This window comes from Mobula birostris, chromosome 6 (genome assembly GCF_030028105.1).
Source record: "Mobula birostris isolate sMobBir1 chromosome 6, sMobBir1.hap1, whole genome shotgun sequence".
Taxonomy (NCBI): Eukaryota; Metazoa; Chordata; class Chondrichthyes; order Myliobatiformes; family Myliobatidae; genus Mobula; species Mobula birostris.
The window spans coordinates 115,134,287-115,156,270 of record NC_092375.1 but is presented as its reverse complement, the minus strand read 5'-3'; the positions used below and the strand labels follow the sequence as shown (position 1 = coordinate 115,156,270).

Sequence of the window (21,984 nt, the reverse complement as noted above, 5' to 3'; positions counted from 1 at the left end):
TCTGCCAGAACTATTCCAAATCTAGTGATTCTTGAAAGATCATAACTAATGCCTCCAGGATCTCCTCAGCCACCTCTTTCAGATCTCTGGGCTGTACACCATCTGGTACAGATGACTTATCTATCTTTAGACCATTTCAGTTTCCCAAGAACCTTCTCTCCTGGTATGGTAACTTCATGAACTCTGACACCTGGAACTTCCACCATATTGCTAGTGTCTTCCAAAGTGAAGACTGAAGCAAAATACTTACTCAGTTTGTCTGCCACTTCCTGGTCCCCCAGTACTATCTCTCCAGCATCATTTTCTAGAGGTCCAATATTAACTCTTGCCTCTCTTTTACATTTTATGTATCTGAAGAAACTTTTGGTATCCTCTTTAATATTATTGGCTAGCTTACTTTTGTATTCCATCTTTACCTTCTTAATGACCTTTTTAGTTACGTTCTGTTCATTTTGAAAAGCTTCCCAATCCTCTATAGCTTCCCACTAATTTTTGCTCTATTATATGCCCTCTCTTTGGCTTTTATGTTGGCTTTGACTTCTCTTGTTATCCAGTTGTGTCATCTTTCCTTTACAATCCTTCCTCCTCTTTGAGATGTATATATCCTGTGCCTTCCAAATTGCTTCCAGAAATTCCAGCTATTGCTGATCTGCTGTTATCCCTGCCAGTTTTCTTTTCCAATCAATTCTGGCCAACTTCTCTCTCATGCCTGTGTACTCCCTTTAGTCCACTGTAACACTGATATATGTGACTTTAGCCTCTTCTTAAATTTCGGGGTGAATTCCATCATATTACGATCATGTGCTCCAAAGACTTTTTGTTTCCTTAAACTCTCTAATCTGGTTCATTGCACAACACCCAATCCAGAACAGCTGATCCCCTTGAGGGCTCCCACAAGCTGTTCTAAAAAGCCATCTCATAGGCACTCTAGAAATTTACTCTCCTGGAATCCAGCACCAACGTGATTTTCCCAATCTAAAGTCCCCCATGACTATTTAATATTGCCCTTTTAGCATGCATTTTCTGTCTCCCATTGTAATTTGTAGACCACATCCTTACTGCTGTTTAGGGGTCTGTATATAACTCCCATCAGGGTCTTTTTACCCTTGCAGTTCCTTAGCTTTAGCCACAATGATTCAACAGCTTCCGACCCTCTGTCACCTCTTTCTAATGATTTGATTTCATTTTTTTTTTTAAACCAACAGAGTTACACCACCCCCTCTGCCTTCCTGCCTACCTTTTCGATACAACTTGTATCCTTGGACATTAAGCTGCTGCCTATAATCTTTCAGCCATGATTCAATGATGCCTACAACATCATACCTGCTAATCTGCAACTGTGCTGCAAGTTCATCTACCTTATTCCGTATACTGTGCACAGACACAATCCCCTTCAGTCCTGTATTCAGCCTTAATGATCTTGTCCACATTTTATGTTGCAACTCATCCTGTTGACTGCAATTTTGCCCTGTCAACAGCATCTCCTCACTGTACATTCCCTCTGTTTGTAAACCAGCTACCTCATCTTCAGCACTATCATCCACCTTTCCTACGGTACTTCTTGCATTGGAATATACACAGCTCAGGACGCTAGTCACGCCATGCTCAACCTTTTGATTACTAACTCTGTCTGAGGTCTTACCAACATCTGCCTCCACAGTCTCCCCACTAACCGTTCTGGCACTCTGCTTCCCATCCCCTAGCAGCTCTAGTTTAAACCCCACTGTGCAGAACTAACAAACCTTCCCTCTAGGATATTAGTCCTCCTCCAGTTCAAGTGCAAACTGTCCCTTCTGTACTACAGGTCCCACCTTCCCTGGAAGAGAGCCCAACGATCCAAAATCTTATGCTCTCCCTCCTACACCAACTCCTTAGCCACGTATTAAACTGTATAATCTTCCTGGTTCTAGCCTCACTACTACATGGCATAGTAGCAATCCTGAGATCACAACCCTGGAGGCCCAGCCCTTTAACTTAGCATTTAACTCCCTGAACTCCAATGCAGAACCTCGTCACTCATCCTACCCACATCATTGGTACCTACGTGGGCCACGACTTCTGGCTCTTCACACTCCCACTTAAGATTGCCAAGGACTCGATCCAAGATATCCCGGACCCTAGCACCCGGAAGGCAACAGACTATTTGGGAATCTTGTTCTTGCCAGAAAACCTCCTGTCTGTTTCCTAACAAATCCCCTATCACCACAGTGTGCCTCTTCTCCCCACTGAGTCACAGAGGCAGACTCAGTGTCAGAGACCTAACCCCTGTGACTTTCCTGTTAGGTCATCACAGCTCCCCACCCCCCGATAGTATATAAAGTGATATTCCTGTTGTTGAGGGGGGTGGCCACAGGGGTACTCTGCACTGGCTCATTAACCTCTTTCCCCTTCCTGACTGTTACCCAGTTTCCTGTGTCCTGCACCTTGGGTGTAACTACCTCTCTGCATGTCCTATCTATCAACCCCTCAGCCTCCTGAATGATTCAGAAATTATCCAATTCCAGCTCCAACTCCTTAAAGCGGATTGTTAGAAACTGCAGCTGGATGCACTTCTCGTAGTTGTAGTTGTCAGGGTCACTGGAGGTCTCCCTGCCTTCCCACATCCTGCAAGAGGAGCATTCAAATATCCTGCCTGGATTCTCTACTGTCCTAGCTGAAAAGATATAAAGAAGGAAAAAAGCACTTGAGATTTTCTTTCAACACACATCAAAGTTGCTGGTGAACGCAGCAGGCCAGGCAGCATCTGTAGGAAGAGGTGCAGTCGACGTTTCAGGCCGAGACCCTTCGGTCCTGACGAAGGGTCTCGGCCTGAAACGTCGACTGCACCTCTTCCTACAGATGCTGCCTGGCCTGCTGCATTCACCAGCAACTTTGATGTGTGTTGCTTGAATTTCCAGCATCTGCAGAATTCCTGTTGTTTGAGATTTTCTTTCCTTTGCTTTCTCTGAGTGAAGACTTCCTTGGCTGAAGCCTCGAAGAGCTAAAGCTCAAGATCACCACTCTGACTATGTCCACACAGAGTATGGCTGCTGTGCTTGCCCCTGGCTTCCTTTAATTGCATTGCTCTTACTAATCAACCCCAAACGCCGACTGGTCACTGGTCAAGGCTCTTTCTCGCTCCCGCAATGTGCTGCAGCCTTTTATCCTCGGGGAGTGGACCTGGTTGAAGACCACTCCTCCAAACTTCTGATGTCTTGAAGGGCCACTGGCCGAAGCCCTTCTTCCCACCCTGTCACTTGTAAAGCTACCATTCCCCTTTCTCAATTTGTTTGTCTCCACTGCATCTGTTCCCAGGATGACGCTTTTCTTCCAGGAACATTAGAGGTGTCCTCCTTCTTCAGTGAATGGAGTTTCCCTTTCTCCACCATCGATACTGCCCTTACCCTCATCTCTTCCACCCTCACCACATCTTACACTTGTCCTCACTCTCTGCAACTTCCACCATCTTCAATAGAATTACAACACGAAATACATTTTTCCCTTCCCCTCTTTTTCACTTTCGTTAGCAATCGCTGTCTACATGACCCCCTTATCCACGTCATTTCCCACTGATCTTCCTCCAGGCACTTTTTCTTTTAAGTGGGAGAAGTGCTATGCCTCCTCTCTCACCACCATCCAGGGCCTCACACTGCCCTGCCAGGTGAGGGTCATCTACTGTACTCCGAGCTTCCAGTGTGGTCTCCTCTACATCGGTGAGACCCGACGTACACAGAGGGACTGCTTTGTCAAGAACATTTGCTCTTAATTCATCTTCCCATTCCTATTCTGCAACATTGGTCTGCGAATCTCTCTACTGCTACAAAGAGACCACACTCAGGTTGGAGAAGTAACACCTCATATTTCGTCTGGTACCCTCCAATCTGACCACATGAGCATTGATTGCTCAAACTTACGGTAATCCCACCCCCCACTTCCTCTCTTCATTATTCTGGTTCTTCTCTTACCCCTTCTGTTCTTCTCGCCTACCCATCATCTCTCCCGGTGCCCTTCCTCCTTCCCTTTCTTCCCCTCTGCCATCAGATTTCTGAATGGAGAATGAACCCACAAACACCACCTCACTATTTTTGTTCTCTTTTTGCACTAATTTCATGCTTTTTTATATATTTTTATTAGATTTATGTATTGCACTGTACTGCTGCTGCAAAAGAACAAATTTCACGACATATATCAATGATTTGAGGGCACAGCCTCACAATAGAAGGATGTCCCTTTAGAACAGAAGTGAGGAGGAATTTTTTTTTAGTCAGGTGGAATTTCATTATCACAGCCAGTTGTGGGGCCAAGTCACCGGCTATATTTAAAGCAGAGGTTGATAGGTTCTTGATCAGTGAGGATGTCAAAGATTATGGATAGAAGGCAGGAAAAATGGGGTTGAGAGGGATGATAAATCAGCCATGACAGAGCAGACTCAATGGGCCAAATGGCCTAATTTTGCTCCTATGTCTTCTGATTTTATTCTGATTCAGGATTCTCTACCCAAGAGCAGAGTCTTGAGGGATCTCTGAGACCGTTACCCTCCTCCTCCCTTGCCTGCACCATGTCCACGTAAAATCAAGGCCCCACCCACTTCTCCCTCGACACTGCTCCCGCATTCTCACGCACATATTTGAACGACAGGATGATGGTGACCACGATCCCAGAGACAAACAGGCCAATTCCGAGAGCACAGAACAAACCCCCACACGATGTGAAATCCACCTGTAATGGAATGGCCACAATTAAAGTTCAAAGTAAATTTATTACCAAAGTACAAGTCACCATATACTGTACTATACAGAGATAATTTTCGAGCAGGCATTCACAATAGATACAAAGAAATACAATAGAATCAGTGAAAAACTACACACAAAGCCAAAACACAATGTGCAAGTGGCAAACTATGCAAATACAATAATAATAATAATAATAATGATAACATGACTTATAGAGTCCCTTGGGAAAATAGCTGCTTCTAGAAAGAATCTTTTGGAAAAGGCAGCTTGCTGGGTCTGTAAATCACAGCGACGATCTTCCTGCCCACTTCTTTGTCCTGAAGTGGTGGTAGACTACGCCTGCACTTTTCCACTAACCTGACAGTGTTAAATCACCATCTTGTTATTCAAAGTTCAAAGTAAATTTATTATCAAAGTACGTATCTATTACTATAAACAATCCTGAGCTTCATTTTCTTGTGGGCAGTCACAGTGAAAAAAGAAAACAAGTTAAAATCAAAGAAAAACTACACACAAAGACTGGCAAACAAATGTGCAAAAGGAAGATAAACTGTGTTAATACAAATATATTTGAGACCATGAGTTGCAGAGTACTTGAAAGTGAATCTATAGATTGTGGAGTCAGCTCAAAATTGTGGTGAGTGAAGTTAGAAAGATAGAAAACCTACAGTACAATACAGGCCCTTCGGCCCAGAATGCTGTGCCGAACAGGTCCTTACCTGAGAAATTACCCATGGTTACCCATAGTCTTTTTATTTTTCTAAGCTCCCTGTACCTGTCCAGGAGTCTCTGAAAAGACCCTATGGTATCTGCCTTCACCACTGTCGCTGGCAGCCCCTTCCATGTGCTCACTACTCTCTGTGTAAAAAACTTACCCCTGATATCTCCTCTGTACCTACTTCCAAGCACTTTAAAACTATGCCCTCTCGTGCTAGCCATCTCAGCCCTGGGCAAAAGCCTCTGATTATCCAAACAATCAATGCGTCTCATCATCTTATACACCTCTATCAGGTCACCTCTCATCTTCCGTCGCTCCAAGGAGAAAAGGCCAAGTTCACTCAACCTATTCTCATAAGGCATGCTCCCCAATCCAGGCAATATCCTTGTAAATCTCCTCTGACCCCTTTCTATGGATTCCACATCCTTCCTGTAGTGAGGCGACCAGAATTGAGCACAGTACTCCAATTGGGGTCTGACCAGGCATACATATAGCTGCAACATTACCTCCCGGCTCCTAAACTCAAACCCACAATTGATGAAGGCCAATGCACCACATTCCTTCTTAACCACAGAGTCAACCTGCGCAGCAGCTTTGAGTGTCCTATACACTTCGACCCCAAGATCCCTCTGATCCTCCACACTGCCAAGAATCTTATCATTAATACTATATTCTGCCATCATATTTGACCTACCAAAATGAACCACCTCACACTTATCTAGGTTGAACTCTATCAGCCACTTCTCAGCCCAGTTTTGCATCCTAAAAATGTCCTGCTGTAACCTCTGACAGCCCTCGACATTATCGACAACACCCCAAACATTTGTGTCATCGGCAAATTTACCCTCCTTCCACTTCCTCATCCAGGTCATTTAGAAAAATCACGAAGAATAGGGGTACCAGAATTGATCTCTGAGGCACACCACTGGTCACCAACCTCCATGCAGAATATGACCAGTCTACAATCACTCTTTGCCTTCTGTGGGCAAGCCAATTCTGGATCCACAAAGCAAGGTCCCCTTGGATCCCATGCCTCCTTACTTTCTCAACAAGCCTTGCATGGGGTACATTATCAAATGCCTTGCTGAAATCCATATACACTATATCTACTGCTCTACCTTCATCAATGTGTTTAGTCACATCCTCAAAAAATTCAATCAGTCTCATAGGACACGACCTGCCTTTGACAAAGCCATGCTGACTATTCCTAATCATATTATGCCTCTCCGAATGTTCATAAATCCTGCCTCTCAGGATCTTCTCCAACAACTTACCAACCACTGAAGTAAGACTCACTGGTCTATATATTTTATCTCTACTCCCTTTCTTGAATAAGGGAACAACATCTGCAACCCTCCTATCTGCTGGAACCTCTCCCGTCCCCATTGATATTGCAAAGATCATCGCCAGAGGCTCAGTAATCTCCTCCTTCACCTCCCACAGTAGCCTGGGGTACATCTCGTCCAATCCCGGTGACTTATCCAACTTGATGCTTTCCAAAAACTCCAGCACATCCTCTTCCTTAATATCAAGCTTTTCAGTCCACTGTAAGTCATCCCTACAATCACCAAGATCCTTTTCCGTAGTGAATACTGAAGCAAAGTATTCATTAAATACCTTTGCTATTTCCTCCGGTTCCATACACACTTTTCCACTGTCACACTTGATTGGTCTTATTCTCTCACGTTTTATCCTCTTGCTCGTCACAGACTTGTAAAATGGGGTTTTCCTGAATCCTGCCCGTATAAGGTCCGCCAAGGACTCCTCATGGCCCCTTCTGGCTCTCCTAATTTCATTCTTAAGCTCCTTCCTGCTAGCCTTATAATCTTCTAGATCTCTATCATTACCTAGTGTTTTGAACCTTATGTAAGCTTTTCTTTTCTTCTTGACGAGATTTACAACAGCCTTTGTACACCACAGTTCCTGTACCCTACCATCCTTTCCCTGTCTCATTGGAACGTACCTATGCAGAACCCCACACAAATATCCCCTGAACATTTGCCACATTTATTCTGTACATTTCCCTGAGAACATCTGTTTCCAATTTATGCTTCCAAGTTCCTGCCTGATAGCCACATACTTCCACTTACTCCAATTAAATGTTTTCCTAACTTGTCTGTTCCTATCCCTCTCCAATGCTATGGTAAAGGAGATAGAATTGTGATCACTATCTCCAAAATGCTCTCCCACTGAGAGACCTGACACCTGACCAGTTTCATTTCCCAATACCAGATCAAGTACAGTCTCTCCTCTTGTAGGCTTATCTACAAGATATCTACATACTCCTGAACACACCTAACAAACTCCACCCCATCTAAACCCCTCACTCTAGGGACATGCCAATCAATATTTGGGAAATTAAAATCTCCCACCACCACATGTGTGTGGGCATGTGGCCAAGTGGTTAAGGTATTGGACTAGCTACCTGAAGGTCGTGAGTTCAAGCCGCAGCCGAGGGAACGTGTTGTGTCCCTGAGCAAGACACTTAATCACACATTGCTCTGCGACGACACTGGTGCCAAGCTGTATGGGTCCTAATGCCCTTCCCTTGGACAACATTGGTGTCGTGGAGAGGGGAGACTTGCAGCATGGGCAACTGCCGGTCTTGCATACAACCTTGCCCAGGCTTGTGCCCTGGAGAGTGAAGACTTTCCAGGCGCAGATCCATGGTCTCGCAAGACTAACGGATGCCTTTATTACCACAACAACCCTGTTAATATTACACTTTTACAGAATCTGTCTCCCTATCTGCTCCTCGAGGTCCCTGTTACTATTAGGTGGTCTATAAAAAACACCCAGTAGAGTTATTGACCCCTTCTTGTTCCTAATTTCCACCCACAGAGACTCCGTAGACAATCCCTCCATGACTTCCTTTTCTGCAGCCGTGACACTATCTCTGATCAACAGGAGCCTGATGGTTCAAGGGTAATAACTGTTCCTGAACCTGATGTTGTGGCACCTAAGGCTCCTGTACCTATATCTCCTGTCGATGGTCGTAGTGAGTAGAGAGCATGGCTTTCAAGCTCACCCTCACGCGACAGCCTCTCCCTCAACCACTCTCACCTTTGTCTGGAAGCAGAATACAGTGACTCCCAGACACACCAGGCCGGTGATTCCGAAGCAGAGGAAGACAGACCTAGTGTTGTAGAAGCTGAAAAAAATAAATCAGAATCAGGTTTATTATCACCGACATGTGATGTTAAATTTGTTAACTTAGCAGCAGCAGCAGCTCAATACAATACATAATATAGAAAAAACACAATGTAAAATAATAAGTAAGTCAATTACAGTATACATATATTGAATAGATTAAAATTCATGCAGAAAACAGAAATACTACATATTTTAAAAAGTGAGGTAGTATTCAAGGGTTCAATGTCCATTTAGGAATCAGATGGCAAAGGGGAAGAAGCTGTTCCTGAATCATTGAGTGTGTGGCTTCAGGCTTCTGTACCTCCTACCTGATGGTAACAGTGAGAAAAGGGCATGCCCTGAGTGCTGGAGGTCCTTGATAATGGATGCTGCCTTTCTGAGACACTGCTCCTTGAGGATGTCCTCGGTGCTGCTTCTTTTTTTTAAACAAAGAACCACAGACATTACCCACCCTCAACCATGGCAACAAGAGGCGCAGAGGAGATTCACCGAGTTGATACCGGACACGAGGGGGTTGGCTTATGAGGAGAGATCGAGTCACCTGGGAATATACTCACTGGAACTCAGAAGACTGAGAGAGGATATTGTAGCAACATGTAAAATTATATAAGGGATGGATAAGATAGAGGCAGGAAAGTTGTTTCCATTGGTAGATGAGCCTAAAATTAGGGAAAATAGCCATAGATTGAGGATGCCCGGGATCTAGAACATAGAATTGTACAGCACAGTGAAGGCCTTTTGGCCCATAATCTTCTACAGACCTTTAAACCTACTCCACGATCAGTCTAACCCTTCCCTCCCACATAACCCTCCAGTTTTCTTTCATCCATGTGTCCCTGAGAGCTTCTTGCATGTCCCCAATGTATCTGAATCCACCACTGGCAGTGCGTTCCTCACCCACCACTCTCTGTGTAAAGAAACCTACCTCTAATATCCCTCCCCAATACATTTCTCCAATCACCTTAAATTTATGCCCTCTTGTATTAGCCATTTCTACCCTGGGTAGAAGTCTCTGGCTGTCCAGTCTATCTAACCCTCATCTTGTACATCTCTATCAAGTCACCCCTCTTCACTCCAAAGAGAAGAGCCCTGATTCACTCAACCTATCTTCATAAGACATGGTTTATAACCCCGGCAGCATCAAGGTAAATCTCCTCTGCGCCCCCTCTGAAAGGAAGATGATAGTTAACTCATCCACTGCAGAGTTGAGGGCACAGCTCAGCACATCATGGAAACCTGCCTTCCCTCCATGAACTCTGTCCACACTTCCCAACACCTCAGTAAAAAGAGTTGCTGATGTTTCATGATGAGTGTTACTCCCCACAGAATGAGGATGGGAGGAAATGGAGACAGAAACCCTGGCGATATGGGTTATGGCAACAACCTTTCCCTCAGCGTTAGCAAAACAAAAGAGCTGGCCATTGGCTTCAGAAGGTGGGTGGTGCACATACAGCAACGGTGTTGAGGCTGAGGGGGTTGAGGGACCACCCTGTCCTAGTCTAACCATGTAGATGCCACAGCCAAGAAAGCTCACCAACAAACTCCACTTTCCCAGGCAGCTAAGAAATTAGTGATGATCCTGTTGACCGTTACCAATGTTTAGATCGGGGCACCACAGAAAGCATCACAGCTTGATACGGCAACTACTCTGTCCAAGACCACAAGATACTGCAGAGAGTTGTGGACACAGCTCAGCACATCAAGGACACTAGCCCCACCTCCACAGACTCTGTCTGTACTCTCACTGCTTTGGTTAAAGCAGCCAGCGTAATCAAATACCCCATTTACCCCGGACATTCTCCCTTTCCCCCTCTGCCATCGGGCAGAAGATACAAAAGCCTGAAAGCACGTCCCACCAGGCTCAAGGACAGATTCTGCTCACCTGTTAGAATAGTCAGATGGACTTCAGCCATTACAATCTACTTCCTTATGAGCTTACCCCTCGCCGTCCACCCGCACTGCACTTTCTTTGTAACTGTAACACTTCCATTCTGCATTGTTTACCCTTGTTCTACCTCAACACACAGTGTAATGATTTGATCCTATCACTCCATCTCTCAGCTCAACCACCCCACCCTTCACCAAAACCACCCTAAAGGGACACATGATTGGGGTAACACGTTGCATGGATTACAAATTGGTTCTTGGACAGAATGCTCAGGAGTAGGAATAAGCAGATCCTACTTAGATTGCCATGCCGTGACCACAAGACAGGAGCAGAATTAGGCCATTCAGCCCATTGAATCTGCTCCACCATTCCATCATGGCTGATTTATTATCTCTCTCAACCCATTCTCCTGCCTTCTCTCCACAACTTTTGACATCTTTACTAATCAAGAACCTGTCAACCTCTGCTTTAAATATATCCAATGACTTCACCTCCGCAGCTGCCCAAGGCAATGAATTCACCACATCTAGTTAAAGAAATCCCTCCTCATCTCTGTTCAAAAGGGTCATCTTTGTATTCTGAGACTGTGGCCTATGATCCGAGACTCTCCCACTATTGGAAACATCCTCTCCAGTTCCATTCTACCTAGGCCTTTCAAAGTTTGATGGGTTTCAGAGAGATCCCCCCTCAGCCTCCTAAGCCCCAGTGAGTACAGGCCCTGAGGCATCTAATGCTCTCAGGGGTTAGATTAGATTAGGTTTATTTATCGCATGTGCAAACATTGAAACATATATTGATTTGCATCAATAACCCAGTCGTTTGGACTGTGGGAGGAAATCGGAGAACCTGGGGGAAACCCAGGTGGTCATGGGGAGAACGTACAAACTCCTTACAGACAGCGGTGGAAATTGAATCCTGATCGCCGGCCCCCAGCAGTGTAACAGTTACGCTAACCATTACACCACCATGGTAGGTTAACACCGCAGGGTAACATGTGTAGCTACAACCCACCTACTCACAGAACATATCAATGCCATATTTCTAAGTTGATCTAAGATACTGAACCAGCAGCTGTTTCACATAATTCCTCTGCATGTATCCCCTTGACCTCCCCCCATCCAACTGGCTAGAATACAGCAGGGTCAGAATTCCCACAATGTGCATACCTGGCAATCATCCCGGTCATATATGACATGGCCAATGTCTGCAGAAAAGAAAAAAAAATCACATCACCGAGCAGTTAGGGAGTCAGGCAATTATCTCTCTTGGAACATAGAGCAATACAGCACTAACTAATTAAATGCTTAACCAAACTAATTCCTACTACTTCTATAATGACTATATTCTCTGCACATTCCCCTGACTATCTAAGAGCCTCTTAGATGCCGCTGTCGTATCTGCTTCACCTCCTGCGTGGCAGCACATTCCAGGTACACACCATTCTGTGTAGAAAATGGGCCTGCACATCTCCTTTGAACTTATCCCCTCTCACCTTAAAGGGATGACCTCCGATACTGGGCATTTCAATCCTGGGGAGAAAAAAGATACTGGCTGCCTAATCTATCTACGCCTCTCATTACTTTAAAAACCTCTATCAGATCTCACCTCAGCCTCTGTCACTCCAGAGAAAACAGCCCAAGTTTGTCCAAACTTTTGTTATGACACATGCCCTCTAATCCAGGCAGTATCCTGGTGAACTTCTTCTGCACCCTCTCAGAAGCCCCCACACCCTTCCTGTAATTGGGGTGACCAGAACTGTCGGTGGTACTCCAATTGATTTACTTCCGGCTGAAGATGGTGAAACTGAACGCACGTGGCAGCTCACTGGGAGTTCAAAAGGCGAGAAGTTCGACTAAAAACGTTACTAATCGCACCTTTTATGAAGTTAATAGTGGTAAATTATCGCCACAAACAAAGAAGAGGCGTGCCAAGGCGAGGCGAATTCGAGGGATGAACCGTGCTGGTGCGTTGCAGAATCAACGCAGGTGGAGTGAGCCATTCGGAGAGGATAAGCTGAGGCAGAGGAGTTCCGATCCCGTACATCTGCCCTGGGTGCGAGATTGGATCGCTCAGGGATCTGAACCGATTTGGAGAGTCGCTGGGTGGCAAGTTCTGGGCCCATAACCCTCACTGCAGCAGTGCCCTGGTCCTATGTGGTATGATACACTGTTTGGAACACTTAAACAATGCACTGGAAAGACAGGGCCTCGGGAACAGACAACGTTCACTCCAGACAAGAGTTGGGCATGGAGTTAACAACCCCATCCCATAAAAACCCAGAGCTACGGCAATGCCAACAGAAGTTCCAAAGACCTCATCCAGGGGAGAGGAAGGATCTTGAACATGGACTACACCTGGGGACAACTTGAAAGACCGGCCCAGGTCAGAGGACTCTGGCAAGCTGGTACCCGGCATCTTCACTTGCCAGGCAGGTTGGACTAGTGACCTGAGCTGGTCTATGATCAGTCTCTCAGCAAGATTTTGGAAGTGGAAGGCTGGTTTAACAAAAGAAAAGCAGTCAATAAATTCAAGGAATACTTACAAATACAGCCAGAAGGATCACATTCCAGGGAAACTTCCTCCTATGTGAGAAAAAAAAAACAGGAAACAGGATGTTTCAATGAGCTAGCATTGGGACATTGGGCTGAAGGGTCAAGGCTCTATGCTGTGGGGTTCTATATGGTGCTGAGTAGTCCAACCTCTGGGAGATACAGGCATATGCTGGGGGAAGAGTACAATTCCCTGGCACCAATACAGAGCTTTCACTGCTGAGATCAAGGTTAATAGAATGTAGAGCAGTACAGCCCCACCCCCCCCCCCTTTTGGCCCACAATGATATGCCAAACTCCTAACCTACTTTAAGATCAATCTAATGCTTCCCTTCCAAATAGCCCACCATTTTCTGTCGTCCATGTGAATATCCAAGAGTCTCTTAAATGTCCCTAATGTATCTGCCTCTACCTCCACCCCTGGTAGGGTGTCCCACACACCCGCCACTTTCTGCATTTAACAAAAAATGTATGGCTAACATCTCCCTTATATTTTCCTTCAATCACTTTAAAATTATGCTCTTTCATATTAGCTTTGCTGCTCTGGGAAAAAGTCTCTGGCTGTCCACTCCTTCTATGCCTCTTATTATCTTGTACACCTCTATCAAGTCGCCTCTCATCCTTCTTTGCTCCAAAGTGAAAAGCCCAAGCTCACTCAACCTATCTTCATAAGACACGCTCTCTAATCCAGGCTGCAACCTGGTAGTTCTCCTCTGTATCCTCTTTAAAGCTTCCACATCCTTCCTATAATGAAGTGACCAGAACGGAACACAATACTTCAAATGTGATCTAACCAGGGTTTTATAAACACTTGAAGTGCTAAGTTTTGGGAAGTCAACATGAATGTTAAGGCCCAGGTGAGTGTTCTGGATCTGAGGGAGCTAGGAATACAAGTGAAAGTGACGTCACAGGTAGACAGGGTGACGTTTGGAATGTTGGCCTTCATCAGGCAGGTACATTGAAGTTGAAAGTGGAAGACAGGGTCATTCATAAAGAGTGCTTTTGGCACAGTGGTCTCCATAAATCAAAGTACTAAGTTGGGAGTTGGGATGTTATGTTTAAGTTTTATAGGAAGTTGGTGAGACCTAATTTAGAGTGTTGTATGCAGTTCCGGTCACCTATCCACAGGAAAGACATCAATAAGACTGAAAGAATACAGAGAAAATTTACAAGGACGTTGCCGGGACTTGATGACCTGAGTTATAGGGAAAGGTTGAATAGGTTAGAACTTTATTCCCTGGAGCGTAGGAGAATGAGGAGAGATATGACAGAGGTACACAAAATTACGAGGGGTATAGGTCGGATAAATGCTAATAGGCTTTTTCCCTCTGAGGTTGGATTTGGAGAGGAACATGAATGGGAAAGCATTCGAGTGTTACAGTCCAAACGTGGCCAATGGAACTAGTTTGGTGTGGACACCTGGGTCACCATGGGTGAGTTGGGCTGCAGGGCCTGTTTCTGTGTTATGTGACTATAACTCTAAATATTCCTCAAAGTATGTTTGCATTGTGAGTCTGAGCCGCATCAGGTACCAAGACCTTCCTACGTCAGAGTCTCAGGGGGTGGGTGGAGATCTGGGTTGGAAGAGACTCACCTGGGCCCCTCACAGCAGACCAGGACAATGTAGACCACAAAGAACACGGCACTGCAGAACAAAAACATCGTGAGAACCCATTCAGTGTCCCCAGACTCCCGACATTGCTCTCAGTCACAATCACCCCCATCTCACAAACTTTACGTCAAGGTTGAGAAAGAGGCACTGTTGGAGCTTCTGAACAACGTCAGGATGGACCAGAAAAGCTCACCAGTGCCTCTACTTTCTGAGGAGGCTGAAGAGAGCTGGACTTTGCACATCCATACTCCCGTCATCCTACAGACGTGCAGTAGAGAGCATCCCAACAACCTGTATGGAAACTGCACTGTGGCAAACAGGAAGGCTCGACAAGGGTGAGTCAAACCTGCCCAATGCATCACCCATACTAGCCTACCCACCGTCAAGGAAAGGGGCTCAGTAACATCCAGAACGACCCCACCCCCCTGCTCCTGGACTGTCTGTCTGGGGGACTACATCGCATCCAAGCCAGGACCAACAGCCCAAAAAAACATTTACATTCCCCAAGCAGTAAGGCTGATCCACACCTCTACTCACTAATTCCACCCTCCACACCCCCAACTGCCGCTACTTTATCATTTCCTGTCAGAGTCATCCTATGTACAGACATTCCTGTGCCTACTGTCACTTTACAGACATACAATCAATGTATTTATATTTATTGTGTTTTTGGTGCTGCACTGGATCGAGAGTAACAATGATTTCATCTCCTTTACACTTGTGAACTGGAAATGACATTAAACAATCTTAAACTTAAACTTAGATAAGACGCCGGGGCTGAATGGGATATTACCCAGGTTACTGGGGGAAGTGGGGGAGGAGACTGTGGGGCTTTGATGACAACCTTTGGCCACAGGATTAGTTGTGGTACAGGCTGATACAATAGGGACACTTGGGTAGGCACGTGGATGTAAGACAAATGGATGATTATAAGCTGTATAGATGGGAAAGGTTGGATTTATTTTGGAGAAGGCTTATCTTGGTCAGCATAACATCATAGGCTGAAGAGTCTGTACTTTGCTGTGCTGTTCTATGTCCCTCCCATTATTTTATTAGCCTTTATAAGGTCCCCCCCTCCCCCCTCCCCCCGTGTCTAACATTCCAGAGAAAACAACTGAAAATTATCCTGGGAATGAAAGGGTTAACATATGAGCAGCGTTTGATGCCCCTGGGCCTGTACTCCATAAGACTATAAGACAAAGGAGCAGAAATCGGCCATTCAGCCCATCGAGTCTGCTCCGCCATTTTATCATGAGCTGATCCATTCTCCCATTTAGTCCCACTCCCCCGCCATCTCAACATAACCTTTGATGCCCTGGCTACTCAGATACCTATCAATCTCTGCCTTAAATACACTCAATGACTTGGCCTCCACTGCTGCCCATGGCAACAAATTCCATAGATTCACCACCCTCTGACTAAAAAAATTTCTTCGCATTTCTGTTCTGAATGGGCGCCCTTCAATCCTTAAGTCATGCCCTCTCGTACTAGACTCCTCCATCATGGGGAAACAACTTTGCCACATCCACCCTGTCCATGCCTTTCAACATTTGAAATGTTTCTATGAGGTCTCCCCTCATTCTTCTAAACTCCAAGGAATACAGTCCAAGAGCGGACAAACGTTCCTCATATGTTAACCCTCTCATTCCCGGAATCATTCTAGTGAATCTTCTCTGTACCCTCTCTAATGTCAGCACAAACTTTCTTAAATAAGGAGACCAAAACTGCCCACAGTACTCCAAGTGAGGTCTCACCAGCGCCTTATAGAGCCTCAACATCACATCCCTGCTCCTATACTCTATTCCTCTAGAAATGAATGCCAGCATTGCATTCACCTTCTTCACCACCGACTCAACCTGGAGATTAACTTTAAGGGTATCCTGTACGAGGACTCCCAAGTCCCGTTGCATCTCAGAACTTTGAATTCTTTCCCTATTTAAATAATAGTCTGCCCGTTTATTTTTTTCTGCCAAAGTGCATAACCATACACTTTCCAACATTGTACTTCATTTGCCACTTCTCTGCCCATTCTTCCAATCTATCCAAGTCTCTCTGCAGACTCTCCGTTTCCTCAGCACTACCGGCCCCTCCACCTATCTTCGTATCGTCAGCAAACTTAGCCACAAAGCCATCTATTCCATAATCCAAATCGTTGATGTACAATGTAAAAAGAAGCGGCCCCAACACTGATCCCTGTGGAACACCACTGGTAACCGGCTGCCAACCAGAATAGGATCCCTTTATTCCCACTCTCTGTTTCCTGCCAATCAGCCAACGCTCTATCCACGTATGTAACTTTCTCGTAATTCCATGGGCTCTTATCTTGTTAAGTAGCCTCATGTGTGGCACCTTGTCAAAGGCCTTCAGAAAATCCAAATATACAACATCCACTGCATCTCCCTTGTCTAGCCTACTGGTAATTTCCTCAAAAAATTGTAATAGGTTTGTCAGGCAGGATTTTCCTTTAAGGAATCTATGCTGAGTTCTGCCTATCTTGTCATATGCCTCCAGGTACTCTGTAACCTCACCCTTGACAATCGACTCCAACAACTTCCCAACCACCGATGTCAAGCTAACAGGTCCATAGTTTCCTTTTTGCTTCCTTGCCCCCTTCTTAAATAGCAGAGTGACATTTGCAATCTTCCAGTCCTCCGGAACCATGCCAGAATCTATCAACTTTTGAAAGGTCATCACTAATGCCTCCGCAATCTCCACAGCTACTTCCTTCAGAACACACGGGTGCATTCCACCTGGTCCAGGAGATTTATCTACCTTTAGACTATTCAGCTTCCTGAGTACTTTCTCTGTCGTAATTGTGACTGCGCACACTTCTCTTCCCTGCCACCCTTGAGTGTCCTGTATACTGCTGATGTCTTTCTCAGTGAAGACTGATGCAAAATACTCGTTCAGTTCCTCTGCCATCTCCTTATCTCCCATTACAATTTCTCCCGCATCATTTTCTATCAGTCCTATATCTACTCTCACCTGTCTTTTACTCTTTATATACTTGAAAAAGCTTTTAGTATCCTCTTTGATATTATTTGCTAGCTTTCATAGTTAATCTTCTCCCTCTTAATGACCTTCTTGGTTTCCTTTTGTAAGGTTTTTAAAACTTCCCAATCCTCTGTCTTCCCACTAATTTTTGCTTCCTTGTATGCCCTCTCCTTTGCTTTAACTTTGGCTTTGACTTCTCGTCAACCACGGTTGCATCCTTTTTCCACTCGAAAATTTCTTCTTTTTTGGAATATACCTGTCTTGCACCTTCCTCATTTCTCGCATAAACTCCAGCCACTGCTGCTCTGCCGTCTTTCCTGCCAGTGTCCCTTTCCAGTCAACTTCGGCCAGTTCCTCTCTCATGCCACTGTAGTTTCCTTTACTCCACTGAAACACCGACACATCAGATTTCAGCTTCTCTTTTTCAAATTTCACAGTGAACTCAATCATGTTATGATCACTGCCTAAGGGTTCCTTCACCTCAATCTCTCCAATCACCTCCGGTTCATTACACAATACCCAATCCAGTACAGCCGATCCCCTAGTGGGCTCAACAACAAGCTGTTCCAAAAAGCCATCTCGCAGACATTCTGCAAATTGTCTCTCTTGAGATCCAGTGATGACCTGATTTTCCCAATCCACTCGCATGTTAAAATCCCCCACAATTATCATAACACTGCCCTTCTGACAAGCCTTTTCTATTTCCTGTTGTAATTTGTAGTCCACATCACTGCAGCTGTTTGGAGGCCTATAAATAACTGCCATCAGGGTCCTTTTACCCCTGCTATTCCTTAGCTCAACCCATAAAGATTCTGCACCTTCCGATCCTTTATCACCTCTTTCTAACGATTTAATATCATTTCTTACCAATAAAGCCACGCCTCCCCCTCTGCCTACCTTCCCATCCTTCCGATACACCGTGTATCCTTGGACGCTCAGCTCCCAGAGACATGCATCCTTTAGCCAGGTCTCAGTGATGGCCACAATATCATACCTGCCAATCTGTATCTGTACGACAAGATCATCCACCTTATTCCTTATGCTGCATGCAATTAAGTACAACACCTTAAGACCAGTATTTGATACTTTTCGCTTTGATTTCACTGCAACTTTATTGCACTGCAACTCATCCCAATGGCTACAAATTTGCCCCATCACCTGCCTGGCTTTCCAGACATCTTTACTGCTCACTATCTTAGATTTATTTCTGTTTTCCCCTTCCTCCGCTCTATCATTCCACTGGAGTCCATAAGAATGAGATGAATGAGAGGGGATCAGATTGGTGGGTGCAGGAACCTTATCGAATATTGAAAGGCCTGGATGGAGTGGATGCGGAGAGGATGTTTCCGATAGTGGGTGAGTCCAGGCTCAGAGCCATCAAAAGCTCATCACACATTAACCCTTTCATTCTCAGGATCGTTCTCATGAACCTCCTCTGGATCTTCTCCAATGCCAGCACATCCTTTCTTAGACATGGGGCCCAAAAATTATCTAAGTCATCAACTTAATCTGAATCATTTATATATCTCACAAACAACAGACTACAGAGAGTGGGAGAGAGAGCTACAAGAGCCAAGATTAGGAATGCTGACAGGGTGGACGCTCTGATTTGCTGATGAGATCTGAGCTAGTAGCCTCCAAGGATCTTTAATACATCTGATCGGGAATTCAGGAGAAACTTCCATCCCCAGCTCACCCCTGGGAAATGGGGAGCTCGCTCCCACTGGGAACAATGGCCGAGCTATTGGATAAACACCAGGGCTGAAGGAGATGCTGATGGCAGAAGTGAGGATGTTAAGTAGGTGTGAGGAGGTTGGTGAGAAGGGAGTAGATGGACTGAATGGCCAGCTTCTAGACGGCTGCGTGTGTGTAACCTCGCTGTAGCTGAGGCCACGTTGGGCTGTGTTGCAATGGATTCTGCAGTTCTGCTACTTACTACGCTGCCCAGTAGATGGCCGAGTTTTTCTGAACGAAGTTTTGGACAGTTTCACTGTTGGAGAATAAAGAGGCATAAGAAAACAGAGATAACAGATGCACAGCTTATAAACGCACCCTCGCAGGCGTGGGGAGGGGGAGGGTGGCTACGGCACACCTCCAGATTACAACCCCTCCCCTGTACCCTTTCCAAAACCCTCTTCGTTTTACATCGCAGGACCGAGCCTTACATGTAACGGACGAGCAAGGCAAAGACCGGGACCACGTTTTAGAGGCTTTGGGACTGCCTGCGTCGAGTGCAGACCGGAAGGGTGTTTTACAAACCTTGGCATTCTGATTTGAAGAGAAGACTAGCTTTACTTATTGGGCACATGTACATTGAAACATAGTGAAACATGTCAATGGCCAAAAGTCCGTGGCAGCCCGCCAGCGTCACTCAATATTTACCTGTTTTTATCAGATTGTTTGTGTGTTTTTATTTTTGTTGTGATTTTTATGCTGCATCAGATCCGGTACAACAATCATTTTGTTCTCCTTTACACTTGTGTACTAGAAAGAAATGTTGAATCTTGAAAATTGTCGCCATGCAACATAGAACAACTTGCTAACCCGAACCTGGATGTTTTTGGAATCTGGGAGGAAAGCCACAGGGTCGTGGGAAGATCATACAAACTCCTTACACACAGCAATAGGAATTGAACCCAAGCTGTTGAGTGTTGGCGCTGTAAAACGCTGCACTAGCCGTTAGGCTACCGTGCTGCCCATACAGACCGCAGGACTGTGCTCTACAAGCATTGGGACAGAGTTTCTAGGGCACACAGACCGGACCGCATTTTCCAGGCATTGGGACTGTCTGTGTCAAGTACGGACTGGGAGCGTATTTTACAAACCTTGGCACGGTGATGTGTCCGTAACAGAGACCCAGACCGCGTATTACACGTATTGAGATTGCGTTCAGCAGGGTGGCACGGTGAAGTAGCAGTCAGCATAACACTTTATAGCACAGGTGACCCTGGTTCAATTCCCACTGCTGTCTGTACGGTTAGGGTTAGTAAGTTGTGGGCATGCTATATTGACATTGGAAGCATGCAGACACTTGCCGGCTGCCCCCAGTACATTTTCAAACTGTGTCAGCGTTGACACAAACAATACATTTCACTGCTTGTTTCAATCTACATGTGTCAAATAAAATTCATCTTAAATATTTCAGAGCTTAGGTTTTTCAACGCTGGAGGATGTCACATATTCACCAGGTCACAATCGCCAGTTATCTGTGATCCACAGCAGACAGGATTTCCTGGTGCCCAAACATTTCAATTTTACTAAGTATTTTCATTCTGACATGTTGATCAACAGCCTCCTCTGCTGCCATAACAGGCTGCTCTCACGTTGGAGGAGCAACACCTCATATTTCCCCTGGGTAGACTCCAACCTGATGGCATGAACATTGATTTCTCCAATTTCTGGTCATTTCACTCCTCTTCTCCTTCTCTCTTTTCCATTCCCCATTCTGGCTGTCCTCTTATCCCTTCCCCTCCTCTCACCTGCCCATCACCACCCTTTGGTGTCCATCCTCCTTCCCTCTCTCCCATGGTCCAGTCTCCTCTATCACATTCCTTCTTCTTCAGCCCTTCACCTCTTCCACCAATCACCTCTCAGCTTCTCATGTTACACCCCTCCCCCACCCATCCACTAGCCCCCTCACCTGGTCTCACCTATCACCTTCCAGCTTTTACTCCACCTTCTTTTCTGGCTTTCCCCCTCCTTTCCAGTCCTGACAAAGGGCCTCAATCCGAAACAGTGGCTGTTCATTCCCCTCCATAGCTGCTGCCTGACCTGCTGAGTTCCTCCAGCACTTTGTGTGTGTTGCTCCAATGAAATTGATTCTCCCAGCCAGTCCTGAGGAAGAGGGGAGGGAAGGAGGGTTGGGTAGGTGATTCTCCCTCAGCCAAACAACTCTGAGGAGGCATCACCCATCCTTGCAGGATCACGTTTGTGGAATCGTGGTGTCTGTGGGATGGGTCACTGGGGAGGTTCAGGACGGCCGAGGTAACGTCTCACCTGAACGTGAAGACAGCCACAATCCCAAAGGTGACAAACAGTTGGGCTGTGAGGATCAAGTACACCTAGTGTGGAGGAGAGGGTGAGAGGGAGGTGGGAGAGGGTGAGAGGGAGGTGGGAGAGGGTGAGAGGAGGGTGGGAGAGGGTGAGAGGAGGGTGGGAGAGGGTGAGAGGGAGGTGGGAGAGGGTGAGAAGGAGGTGGGAGAGGGTGAGAAGGAGGTGGGAGGGGGGAGGCGGGAGGGGGGAGGCGAGGGGGGGGCGAGAGGGGGGGCGAGAGGGGGGGGCGAGAGGGGGGGGCGAGAGGGGGGGAGAGGGGGGGGCGAGGGGGGCGAGGGGGGGCGAGGGGGGGCGGCGAGAGGGGG

At 46.0% G+C, this 21,984-nt stretch overlaps 1 protein-coding gene across 2 annotated transcripts in view; it reads right to left on the bottom strand.

The window, feature by feature from the left end:
* LOC140199285 (protein lifeguard 3-like) overlaps window positions 1–21,984 on the bottom strand; it is a 97,569-nt gene that overhangs the window by 10,816 nt on the left and 64,769 nt on the right. For both annotated transcript variants that reach the window (XM_072261082.1, XM_072261083.1), the window contains exons 4-10: window positions 21,623–21,687; window positions 19,563–19,616; window positions 14,615–14,665; window positions 13,014–13,053; window positions 11,638–11,675; window positions 8,494–8,581; window positions 4,603–4,698 (exon numbers count right to left, since the gene is read on the bottom strand). In XM_072261082.1, the coding sequence (XP_072117183.1) occupies window positions 4,603–4,698; window positions 8,494–8,581; window positions 11,638–11,675; window positions 13,014–13,053; window positions 14,615–14,665; window positions 19,563–19,616; window positions 21,623–21,687 (432 nt within the window). The remainder of the gene's footprint in view (window positions 1–4,602; window positions 4,699–8,493; window positions 8,582–11,637; window positions 11,676–13,013; window positions 13,054–14,614; window positions 14,666–19,562; window positions 19,617–21,622; window positions 21,688–21,984) is intronic.